This window comes from Haematobia irritans, chromosome 3 (assembly GCF_050003625.1).
Source record: "Haematobia irritans isolate KBUSLIRL chromosome 3, ASM5000362v1, whole genome shotgun sequence".
Lineage (NCBI taxonomy): Eukaryota > Metazoa > Arthropoda > Insecta > Diptera > Muscidae > Haematobia > Haematobia irritans.
The window spans coordinates 98,236,164-98,249,138 of NC_134399.1; the positions used below are offsets into that span (position 1 = coordinate 98,236,164).

At 30.3% G+C, this 12,975-nt stretch overlaps 2 protein-coding genes across 2 annotated transcripts; one reads left to right on the forward strand and one right to left on the reverse strand.

Moving 5' to 3' along the window:
* Positions 1 to 941: 941 nt before the first annotated feature.
* On the reverse strand, positions 942 to 4,965 carry LOC142231091 (uncharacterized). Its single transcript, XM_075301710.1, has 4 exons — positions 4,830 to 4,965; positions 3,197 to 4,678; positions 2,801 to 3,040; positions 942 to 1,126 (listed from the first exon to the last, which is right to left on the reverse strand). Exons 1-4 carry the CDS (start codon positions 4,963 to 4,965, stop codon positions 942 to 944), a joined length of 2,043 nt encoding a protein of 680 aa, XP_075157825.1.
* A 455-nt stretch (positions 4,966 to 5,420) lies between these two features.
* On the forward strand, positions 5,421 to 8,547 carry LOC142231092 (uncharacterized). The gene is made up of 2 exons (XM_075301711.1): positions 5,421 to 6,365; positions 8,386 to 8,547. Exons 1-2 carry the CDS (start codon positions 5,421 to 5,423, stop codon positions 8,545 to 8,547), a joined length of 1,107 nt encoding a protein of 368 aa, XP_075157826.1.
* The last annotated feature ends 4,428 nt before the right edge of the window (positions 8,548 to 12,975 follow it).

Here is a 12,975-nt window from a genome sequence, read left to right on the forward strand (position 1 = left end):
GGTAGAGATCAAACATATAAATGTTTGGGCAATAGCCAAAAATGTATATGCTTGAAGCAAAATATGTTTGGGAGTATATGTTACAGAAGCGATTTTTTGTGAGCGTGTGGAGAAGCTTTGAAACACTCAGACATGTCACCAGCATTATGAGGTGGAATAATCCACCGCTGAAAAACTTTTTTGGTGTTCGGTCGAAGCAGGAATCGAATCCACGACCTTGTGTATGCAAGGCGGGCATGCTAACCATTGCACCACGGTGGCTCCCGTATGTAATTTTCATGTGGATATAATGAAAGCCATGCCATATACGGTCCTGGAACTTGAATAGATGTGGCAATATAAACACCGCATCCCGTCTTGGTCCATCAACTTCCTCAAACGGCCAATCTTTCAATCAGCGGTTGGTAGATCTGGATTGCATTGTTTCAGTTTATCCATACATGTGCTCTAGATCTAGCCGGTATGTCTATTTTCTTGACTAACTCTAGAGCAGATCCTTCGCAAACTTCACCAATTAGTACCAAAGCAGCTTTAAAACAATCAATAGACCTCTGGTCCTCAACTGCGATTAGTTTAAATCGTCCTTGATACCAACCAGCCTCTTGGTTGGTATCAAGAGGCTGGTTGGTATCATATAAGGTGTATGAAAAAAATCCCCTTCCATGTTCTGATTATAATTGCCTTCATATGCATTAGCAGCTGAAACTTTTTTCGAAGATAATCTGCAGATACTAATCGCATTTTCAGGGATTTAAGACTCTTAGTTATTCCAGTAAATATTCCTCCTCATTATGCATATCTATGGTTTAGATAAAATACGACTAAAAGCTTAATTTATCCTTTGACTAGACTGTAGTATACACAGTTACAGATTCCTGTGTGCAAACAAACTTCATAGTATGTTCGAGCATACTTCATGGCTATACTTATCGATTTGAAAATCAATTGAGGGAAAATATACGATTATTGCTGGTTAGATAATAATTTGTGCCATATGTTTCGATAGAAGAGGAAATGTCCATAAATGCTAGAGGGTGTATGTGATTGTGTTCAAATGTATCCCCCACCATGGGATTTTGTCTTAAACCAATTGGGCCATTTACATAGCAATTATAAAGACTTAAATCTGTAAGAGTAAAATGAATACTTCAACCAAGTCATTGACTATGATTGACCATCTCCCAATCGCCTGGCTATTGCCATTGCATTTACACTGGAAAAAAGTATTTAAATTTTGAAAAGTAACAACGAAAATATTGCCATGCGGTTTATAAAAAAGAGCAAACTCGTTTGTTTATCACAAACACCTTCTTTTGTTTGTGAAAAGTAGAGTGAAAATAGCCTAAAAACGCAAACAGCAGTAAGCCCAAAATAATGTACTAAAATTTGGAGAAAAATTTACCAAAAAACTACTAAATAAAAAATTCTTATTTGTCAAAATTGTATTTCTATAGAAAAATTTGTCAAAATTGTATTTCTATAGAAAATTTTGTCGAAATTTTATTTCTATAGAAAATTTTGTCAAAATTCTATTTCTATAGAAATTTTTGTCAAAATTTTATTTCTATAGAAAATTTTGTCAAAATTTTATTTTTATAAAAAATTTTGTCAAAATTTTATTTCTATAGAAAATTTTGTCAAAATTTTATTTCTATAGAAAATTTTTTCAAAATCTTATTTCTATAGAAAATTTTGTCAAAATCTTATTTCTATAGAAAATTTTGTCAAAATTTTATTTCTATAGAAAATTTTGTCAAAATTTTTTTTCTATAGAAAATTTTGTCAAAATTTTATTTCTAAAGAAATTTTTGTCAAAATTTTATTTCTATAGAAAATTTTTTCAAAATTTTATTTCTATAGAAAATTTTGTCAAAATTTTATTTCTATAGAAAATTTTGTCAAAATTTTATTTCTATAGAAAATTTTGTCAAAATTTTATTTCTGTAGAAAATTTTGTCAAAATTTTATTTCTATAGAAAATTTTGTCAAAATTTTATTTCTATAGAAAATGTTGTCAAAATCTTATTTCTATAAAAAATTTTGTCAAAATTTTACTTCTATAGAAAATTTTGTCAAAATTTTATTTGTATAGAAAGTTTTATTTCTATAGAAAATTTCGTCAAATTTTTATTTCTATAGAAAATTTCGTCAAATTTTTATTTCTATAGAAAATTTTGTCAAAATTTTATTTCTGTTTTTTGTTGATATTGTTGACCTTTTATTTTAATTTTTATGATTTTTATCTCATAATCTCGGCTGTAGGTCTATAAATTAAACTCGAAATTGTTGGTTTCTAGTTTTTTATTTTCCGATATTTCGGTTGACTTCGTCAGACCGTTTTCAAGGCTACAAATTACAAAATTAAACAAAAGTTAATTACAAAATTTACAAATTAAAGTCAAACTATTGTCATTTACATTTTATCCGATGTCTTGTTACTTCGCTGTCTGGTTTTCTACTGGTGATCACTTTCTCCTGTGTTTTTGTATCGTATGTCGATATATTCTCGCGCAGTTCTCAATATCTTTTTTATAGTTTATTCTCTCGTTAGTGGGAGTGTTAATTATGTGTAACATTTCCAGAGTAAATCTTCGTCTGTAGTTGTTTTCCTTGCATAGGATTTCTACGTTATTAAAGTTAGGTTTGTGACCAGTCAATGTACTGTGGGCCGCAAGTGCTGTTTTTTGTTCCATTGGTTTGTCTGTTGTTTTTATATCCGATTTATGTGAAGACAATCTTGTTTTTAATTTTGTCATTGTCGTACCAATATATGTCTTTTGGCATAAGTTGGATTTGTCACCGTTGCATTTTATCTTATATACTACGTTGTGTTGGTCTTCATTCTTAATTTTTGTTTTTGTTTTACTAAATAATCCGTTGACAGTGTTTGTAGTTTTTAACGCGAGTTGATATTTTTCTTTATTGTATATGTCAGACTTGGACAGTCTCTCGGAGAAGTTTGGTATATATGTCACTGGTTTGTATATTTGTGAATCCTTTTTCTTGGTCAATTCTCGGTTGTTGTGTAGGTTGGCTTTTACTTTCGATAAGAGTTGATATATCGTTCGTTGTGGGAAATTGTTGTCTTGGAGAATTCGTTTAATTTTATTTTCATTTTCAGAATGAAATTCTGGATCACTAATATTAAATATCCTTCGTATGAAATTTGTCGCTGTATTGATTATTATACGTTTACTGTGCTTAGAGTAAAAATTGAGCAGTCTCCCAGAAGCCGTTGGTTTTTGGTACCAATTTAGTCTCAGTTGGTTTTCTTGTCTATGTATTATTACGTCAAGATATGGTAGTTTATTGTCCTGTTCTAATTCCTTTGTAAATTGAATTTGTCTATTAAATGAGTTTAAGGCCTTTAGTGTTTCGTCGACTTCTGATGCCTTTATGATTGCGAAGATGTCATCTACGTATTTTGTTAATATCGGTGGTTTAGTAATATTTTTAAATACTTCGTCTAAAAGTTCCTCCATAATAATGTCTGCTACAATTGGTGAAGCAGGGGAACCCATTGGCATACCTTTTAATTGCTCATAAATCTTGTCCTCAAATTTAAAATATCTGGTGTCCTTGATACAAAATGTAATTAAATCTATGAATAAATCCTTCGTCATGTTCGTATACTGCTCAATTATGGTCCATTTTCTTTCAATCGTCTGAATTGCTAGCTTTACCGGAATGCTTGGAAATAATGACACCACGTCAAAGGATATTAAAACTTCATCATCTTCAATCGTCATGTTTTCCAATCTTGTCTTAAAATCCGCAGAGTCCTTAACATTATATTTAGAGTCAAGTGTTATATTTCTTAATATACCTACTATGTATTTACATAAATTGTACGATGGCGAGTCTATCGAAGAACAAATAGGTCTTAATGGTGTGCTCTCCTTATGTATTTTTGGAAGTCCGTAAATCCTTGGAGCTACTGCGGTCCTGCTTGTCAACTTGTTTTTCTCTTGTTCGGTAATAATATTGAGATTGTAAAGTTTTTCCACTAATTTGTTGTTCTTCGTTTGGAGTCTAGAGGTGGGATCAATTTTTATTCGTTTGTACGTACACATATCGTGTAATATTTCTTTCATCTTTAGATCATAGTCAATTTTATTCATTGCAACCGTTTTTCCCCCTTTGTCAGCACTAAGAATTAGAATGTCATCATTTTCCTTTAAATATTGTCGTGTCTGTACCACTGTGCTTGATATGTATTTATCTCTTAAGCTCATTTGTGATCTTCGTAAATGATCGTTTATCAATGTTGTCAATTTTGTTCTCGCCATCTCTTGTTCCTCTCTGCTCTCAATTGTCTGTACACAATCTTCTCCTTCGGCGATAACTTGTAATAGTGGAAAACTTTTATTGTTATGCGGGAGAGCATGTTTTGGACCCAGTGAGAGAATCCATTGCACTTCTCTCGGTATGTCTTTCTCTGTCTTATTCACAAACCAGTCGTTATGAGTTCTAATGTTAAGCTGTTTTTTGTGTTGTTGTTTAAGTACATCTAGCTTTTTAATGTGTGTTGTTTTGTTCTTGTGTGTCACGCTGTTGTACAGAGTGTTTTCACTCTCCAAGTACAACGATAAATCTTGTTGTGATAAAAGCTGTGTCAGTTGAGTTTGCGCGGTTTGAATGTTTTGTCGATTTTCGTGTATTTGTTTGTGTTTATACTCTATTAGTAGTTTTAAGATTTTCATGTGAAAGTTATAGGTATACCTGTGTAATGTTCTCTCGATATTTGGCGGGAAATTTTTGTTTTTGGTGTGTTTTGAAAATGGTATATGTGTGTTTGGTTGCATTGTTAATGAAGTTTGGTATGATACCAGCTTTTTTGCATTTTATAAGAAATGTTATGGAACTTTTGAGATTTGCTGACTGCTTATGGCTTTTGGAGTAATTTTTAGCGACTTTATATGTGTGAGCATTGTAATTATTCTTGATATTTGTGTAAATTGTCATGATTGGATGTTTTGATTCGGCGTGCCTTCCGGTTGTTTTATGTTTTTTGTTGATATTGTTGACCTTTTATTTTAATTTTTATGATTTTTATCTCATAATCTCGGCTGTAGGTCTATAAATTAAACTCGAAATTGTTGGTTTCTAGTTTTTTATTTTCCGATATTTCGGTTGACTTCGTCAGACCGTTTTCAAGGCTACAAATTACAAAATTAAACAAAAGTTAATTACAAAATTTACAAATTAAAGTCAAACTATTGTCATTTGCATTTTATCCGATGTCTTGTTACTTCGCTGTCTGGTTTTCTACTGGTGATCACTTTCTCCTGTGTTTTTGTATCGTATGTCGATATATTCTCGCGCAGTTCTCAATATCTTTTTTATAGTTTATTCTCTCGTTAGTGGGAGTGTTAAAAAAATTGACAACATTGATAAACGATCATTTACGAAGATCACAAATGAGCTTAAGAGATAAATACATATCAAGCACAGTGGTACAGACACGACAATATTTAAAGGAAAATGATGACATTCTAATTCTTAGTGCTGACAAAGGGGGAAAAACGGTTGCAATGAATAAAATTGACTATGATCTAAAGATGAAAGAAATATTACACGATATGTGTACGTACAAACGAATAAAAATTGATCCCACCTCTAGACTCCAAACGAAGAACAACAAATTAGTGGAAAAACTTTACAATCTCAATATTATTACCGAACAAGAGAAAAACAAGTTGACAAGCAGGACCGCAGTAGCTCCAAGGATTTACGGACTTCCAAAAATACATAAGGAGAGCACACCATTAAGACCTATTTGTTCTTCGATAGACTCGCCATCGTACAATTTATGTAAATACATAGTAGGTATATTAAGAAATATAACACTTGACTCTAAATATAATGTTAAGGACTCTGCGGATTTTAAGACAAGATTGGAAAATATGACGATTGAAGATGATGAAGTTTTAATATCCTTTGACGTGGTGTCATTATTTCCAAGCATTCCGGTAAAGCTAGCAATTCAGACGATTGAAAGAAAATGGACCATAATTGAGCAGTATACGAACATGACGAAGGATTTATTCATAGATTTAATTACATTTTGTATCAAGGACACCAGATATTTTAAATTTGAGGACAAGATTTATGAGCAATTAAAAGGTATGCCAATGGGTTCCCCTGCTTCACCAATTGTAGCAGACATTATTATGGAGGAACTTTTAGACGAAGTATTTAAAAATATTACTAAACCACCGATATTAACAAAATACGTAGATGACATCTTCGCAATCATAAAGGCATCAGAAGTCGACGAAACACTAAAGGCCTTAAACTCATTTAATAGACAAATTCAATTTACAAAGGAATTAGAACAGGACAATAAACTACCATATCTTGACGTAATAATACATAGACAAGAAAACCAACTGAGACTAAATTGGTACCAAAAACCAACGGCTTCTGGGAGACTGCTCAATTTTTACTCTAAGCACAGTAAACGTATAATAATCAATACAGCGACAAATTTCATACGAAGGATATTTAATATTAGTGATCCAGAATTTCATTCTGAAAATGAAAATAAAATTAAACGAATTCTCCAAGACAACAATTTCCCACAACGAACGATATATCAACTCTTATCGAAAGTAAAAGCCAACCTACACAACAACCGAGAATTGACCAAGAAAAAGGATTCACAAATATACAAACCAGTGACATATATACCAAACTTCTCCGAGAGACTGTCCAAGTCTGACATATACAATAAAGAAAAATATCAACTCGCGTTAAAAACTACAAACACTGTCAACGGATTATTTAGTAAAACAAAAACAAAAATTAAGAATGAAGACCAACACAACGTAGTATATAAGATAAAATGCAACGGTGACAAATCCAACTTATGCCAAAAGACATATATTGGTACGACAATGACAAAATTAAAAACAAGATTGTCTTCACATAAATCGGATATAAAAACAACAGACAAACCAATGGAACAAAAAACAGCACTTGCGGCCCACAGTACATTGACTGGTCACAAACCTAACTTTAATAACGTAGAAATCCTATGCAAGGAAAACAACTACAGACGAAGATTTACTCTGGAAATGTTACACATAATTAACACTCCCACTAACGAGAGAATAAACTATAAAAAAGATATTGAGAACTGCGCGAGAATATATCGACATACGATACAAAAACACAGGAGAAAGTGATCACCAGTAGAAAACCAGACAGCGAAGTAACAAGACATCGGATAAAATGTAAATGACAATAGTTTGACTTTAATTTGTAAATTTTGTAATTAACTTTTGTTTAATTTTGTAATTTGTAGCCTTGAAAACGGTCTGACGAAGTCAACCGAAATATCGGAAAATAAAAAACTAGAAACCAACAATTTCGAGTTTAATTTATAGACCTACAGCCGAGATTATGAGATAAAAATCATAAAATTTTATTTCTATAGAAAATTTTGTCAAAATTTTATTTCTATAGAAAATTTTGTCAAAATTTTATTTCTATACAAAATTTTGTCAAAATTTTATTTCTATAGAAAATTTTGTAAACATTTTATTTCTATAGAAAATTTTGTCAAATTTTTATTTTTATAGAAAATTTTGTCAAAATTTTATTTCTATAGAAATTTTTTTCAAAATCTTATTTCTATAGAAAATTTTGTCAAAATCTTATTTCTATAGAAAATTTTGTCAGAATTTTATTTCTATAGAAAATTTTGTCAAAATTTTGTTTCTATAGAAAATTTTGTCAAAATTTTATTTCTATAGAAAATTTTGTCAAAATTTTATTTCTATAGAAAATTTTGTCAAAATTTTATTTCTATAGAAAATGTTGTCAAAATCTTATTTCTATAAAAAATTTTGTCAAAATTTTACTTCTATAGAAAATTGTGTTTAAATTTAATTTTAATAGGAAAATTTTGTCAAAATTTTATTTCTATAAAAAATATTGTCAAAATTTTATTTTATTCTTAGTTGTAGAGGAATAACCTACAAAATCAAGCAAAACATCAAAAATTCTACCAATCTACCAAACAGACAAAAAATCTACCATTTTTGGTAGAATTCTACCAACTGAGGCAACCGTGGTTAGATCCCGAATCATCTATTCACCGATATGGTTAACTATTTGCCTAGTAAGGGCAGGACAGTGACAAAAGTAGGGTTCCAAGGTATCATCATGTATCATCCTCGGCAAAGGTGTGGTCTCAATTCTATGTATCTGGTCACCAGCCCTACTGACTTTCATCCTGCTCCCCTTTAGTGTCCATAGTTTTCTTATCTAGATCACCCTTCTGACGGTTGCATTGATCCACATAGCTGTATTTTTCTCAAGTGCTTATGCGTTGCCTTCTCGTTGGCTTCTCGTTCCCTAACTTTACCTGTGTCCTAGCTCCTAACGCCAGTTCATTTGCCTTTACGTGTCCTCTTATTTCGGTATGTCACGGCACCCGTATGGTCTCCTATTGGCTTCATTGGTCCCGTGGCAATCTGTGAAAATATTCAAGTTTTGTGGTCTCGTGTTATTCCCGAACCATTCAGCATATTCTGTTAGGGCACGCACTTCTGCCTGCAGGATTGCTGTGGTCAGGTAATCGGAATAGAATCTTGGTATCTGGGTCCTTCACATAAACGAGCAGTCTCGTCCGTTTAACCATCTACGATTCATCGGTGTAGCAGTTATTTCCTCATGGAAAGCTCTGTCTACCTGGCCCCAGTATAACTTCGTTTGCTGTCCTTGTAGTTTTATTGTATTCGTCTCCCTGTTTTCCCATTAGCCGCGATTCCTGGCTTTACGGCATAGCCTCGTTGTCGCCTTCAGGTATATCCTGGGACGTGTGATCTACCATTGGTGCCGATTTCCTGTGCTGCAGCTTAACCTCCTCTGTCCTGCAGTTTAAGACTGGGATGCCAGGCCCAGGCCCAACACCAGATATAGGTGAAGAAAAAACGGTAACAATCCCAAAAATTATCAGGAAAGTGTAGGTCAGATTTGATCGAAATCCATGCCGTAGAGATAAAAACTTAGTTGTGAGCTAAACTTGTCGCCAGAACGGATGCAACAAAAGTGAGCTCGGACTAAAGCCATTTAAGTTCCAAGAAAAGCAGAAGCTCAAAGATGGAAAAATCAGCACTGAAGCCCTGGGTAGACAAACCTAAATGTGCCGAGTTTCAGGTCGATAGCTTGTTTTGTTCGAAAGTGATTTCAACAGACGGACGAATGGACATCACTAGATCGCCTCACGACCCTTAATAGCAACTATAAAATTTTTTTTAGTGCATTCCTCACATACAGCTCATTCCTATCATAAATAGTCGAGAGAGAGAGAGACAGGGAGTCGGCAAGAACATTTGTCTACCGCAGCCGCATTTGAAGATTTTTAAGTCTAAGGATAAAAAACGAAAAACAAAAGAAAATCGTAAAGTAAAACAAACAATTCGCATGAATTCACTTTGAATACATTTTATTGGTATTAGTATTATCTTTATTTTTTTTCTCCGTCTTTATTCTCTCCATTATTGATGGCATAAAAACAAACAATAAAATCGATTAGAATTTTTTGAATTGAAGATGATTACTGTATGAGTTTAGATACTGGCCTGAACCAAGCTACTCATGAAGAAAGCTGCAATATTCCCAAGTGGATTCGTTTAGGGATTTTATGTAGACAGTATGTGGCTATGCAGGCATGGCATAATAGAAGTAGGGGTAGGAGATACTATATGGCAGAAATGAATGTGCGTAGGAAAAATCAACATAATCATCAATTACCATGCGATGGCAAACAGTGCCACAAGAACTGTTTGAGGAAAAGCATGGCAATAGTCGAATTGATTAGATGATTTAAATTTTTCTAAAGAAATCGTAAAAAAATCAACTACTAGCTAATAAAAATTAGAAAAAGTGCTTTCTAGCGAGTAGATAATAGCCTTTAATTGGTTCAAAACAAAACAAGCTACCGACTTGAAATTTTGAAGGGTAGTTATTGATGTAGATCGGATAGTATTGCCAATGGACCAACCCCTTTTAGGGTATAGGGGGGTCCAACCCCTTTTAGGGTATAGACGCCATATAAACCGATTCCCAGATTTCTCTTAAGGAGCCTCTTAGGTTAGGTTAGGTTAGGTTAGGTTATTTAGGTGGCAGCCCGATGTATCAGGCTCACTTAGACTATTCAGTCCATTGTGATACCACATTGGTGAACTTCTCTCTTATCACTGAGTGCTGCCCGATTCCATGTTAAGCTCAGTGACAAGGGACCTCCTTTTTATAGCCGAGTCCGAACGGCGTTCCACATTGCAGTGAAACCACTTAGAGAAGCTTTGAAAACCCTCAGAAATGTCACCAGCATTACTGAGGTGGGATAATCCACCGCTGAAAAACTTTTTGGTGTTCAGTCGAAGCAGGAATCGAACCCACAGCCTTGTGTATGCAAGGCGGGCATGCTAACCATTGCACCAAGGAGCCTCTTGGAAGAGGAAGAGATACTAGTATATGCCCTATAATAACCATGCAAAAATTGCTCCAAATATAATGCCTTAAAAAGGGGAAAAAATGTACACAAATGTATGGTTCAGAATTAGTTGACACTTTTAAATTTTATCACAAAGGCACCAATCTTGAACCTCGTATTCCCCTAAAGACAATTAAAAACAATCACTTTAAATTTAAATTTCTGAAGCAAGAAAAAGTTTGAATTTATTATTTAAAAAAAAAAAGATCGACAAAAAATCAAAGAAAAAAACTAATAATTTCTCGAAAAATATTTAATTATTTTTGTGATATTCGGGAGGTCTCTGCATTTGTAATATATGACAAAATTGTCTATAGAAATAAAATTTTGACAAAATTGAAATAGAATAAAAATAGAAATAGAAATACAATTTTGTAAACTTTTCTATTGAAATAAAATTTTCTATAGAAGTAAAATTTTGAAAAAATTTTCTATAGAAATAAAATTTGACAAAATTTTCTTTTGAAATAAAATTTTGACAAAATTGTCTATAGAAATAAAACTGATAAAATTTTTTATAGAAATAAAATTTTGCGAAACAAGATTTTTTGCTTAGTAGTTTTTTGATAAAATATAATAAAATTTTGACAAAATTTTCTATAGAAATAAAATATTTTTTATACAAATAAAATGTTGACAAAATACCGAAATAAAATTTTACCAAAATTTTGTATAGAAATAAAACTTTGACAACATTTTTTAAAGAAATACAATTTTGACAAAATTTTCGACAGAAATAAAATTTTGCCAAAATTTTCTATAGAAATAAAATTTTGACAAAATTTTCTATAGAAATAAAATTTTGACAAAATTTTCTATAGAAATAAAATTTTGACAAAATTTTCTATAGAAATAAAATTTTGACAAAATTTTCTATAGAAATAAAAATTTGACGAAATTTTCTATAGAAATAAAATGTTTACAAAATTTTCTATAGAAATAAAATTTTGACAAAATTTTGTATAGAAATAAAATTTTGACAAAATTTTCTATAGAAATAAAATTTTGACAAAATTTTCTATAGAAATAAAATTTTTTTTGAAAAACTTTACTATTGAAATAAAATTTTGACAAAATTTTCTATAGAAATACAACTGATAAAATTTTCTGTAGAAATAAGATCTTGCGAAATAAGACTTTTTTGTTTAGTAATTTTTTGATAAAATATAATAAAATTTTGACCAACTTTTCTATAGACATAAATATTTGACAAAATTTTTTATAGAAATAAAATTTTGACAAAATTTTCTATAGAAATAAAACCTTTGACAAATTTTTCGACAGAAATAAAATTTTGACAAAATATTTTACAGAAATAAAATTTTGACAAAATTTTCTATAGAAATAAAATGTTGACAAAATCTTCTATAGAAATAAAATTTTGACAAACTTTTCTATTGAAATAAAATTTTGACAAGATATTCTATAGAAATAATATTTTGACAAAATTTTTTTTAGAAATAAAATTTTGACAAAATTTTCTATAGAAATAAAATTTTGACAAAAATTTCGACAGAAATAAAATTTTGACAAAAAATTTAAAAAAATAAAATTTTGACAAAATTTTCTATAGAAATAAAATCTTGACAAAATTTTCTATCGAAATAAAATTTTAACAACAATTTTTTATAGAAATAAAATTTTGACCAAATTTTCTATAGAAATTAAATTTTGACAAACTTTTCTATTGAAATAAAATTTTGACAGAATTTTCTACAGAAATAAAACTGATAAAAATTTTCTGCAGAAAAAAGATTTTGCGAAATAAGATTTTTATGTTTAGTAGTTGTTTTATTTAGACAAAATTTTTTATAGAAATAAAATTTTGACAAAATTTTCCATAGAAATAAAACTTTTTCTATACAAATAAAATTTTGACAAAATACCGAAATAAAATTTTACCAAAAATTTTCTATAGAAATAAAATTTTGACAACATTTTTTATAGAAATAAAATTTTGACAAAATTTTTTGTAGAAATACAATTTTGACAAAATGTTCGACAGAAATAAAATTTTGACAACATTTTCGACAGAAATAAAATTTTGAAAAAATTTTGGACAGAAATAAAATTTTGACAAAATTTTCTACAGAAATAAACTTTTGACAAAATTTTTATAGAAAAACACTTTTGACAGAATTTTCTATAGAAATAAAATTTTGACAAACTTTTCTATTGAAATAAAATTTTAACAATAATTTTTAATAGAAATACAATTTTGACAAAATTTTCTATAGAAATAAAATTTTGATAAAATTTTCGACAGAAATAAAATTTTGACAAAATTTTCGACAGAAATAAAATTTTGACAACATTTTCTATAGAAATATAATTTTGGCAAAATTTTCTATAGAAATAAAATTTTGACAAACTTTTCTATAGACATACAATTTTGACAAAATTTTTATATAAATATAATTTTGACAAACTTTTCTATAGACATAAAATTTTGACAACATTTTCTATTT

What these genes read in the sequence shown, in the direction of transcription:
- LOC142231091 (XM_075301710.1), bottom strand. Translation starts at nt 4,965, where the DNA reads ATGACAATTTACACAAATATCAAGAATAATTACAATGCTCACACATAT. An exon ending in TATAAAATGCAAAAAAGCTG is followed by an intron (nt 4,679 to 4,829) that starts GTATCATACCAA and finishes AACTACTAATAG; the next exon opens with AGTATAAACACAAACAAATA. An exon ending in ATATAAGATAAAATGCAACG is followed by an intron (nt 1,127 to 2,800) that starts GTGACAAATCCA and finishes TTACTCTTACAG; the next exon opens with ATTTAAGTCTTTATAATTGC.
- LOC142231092 (XM_075301711.1), top strand. Translation starts at nt 5,421, where the DNA reads ATGAGCTTAAGAGATAAATACATATCAAGCACAGTGGTACAGACACGA. An exon ending in ATAAACTACCATATCTTGAC is followed by an intron (nt 6,366 to 8,385) that starts GTAATAATACAT and finishes CCTGTGTCCTAG; the next exon opens with CTCCTAACGCCAGTTCATTT.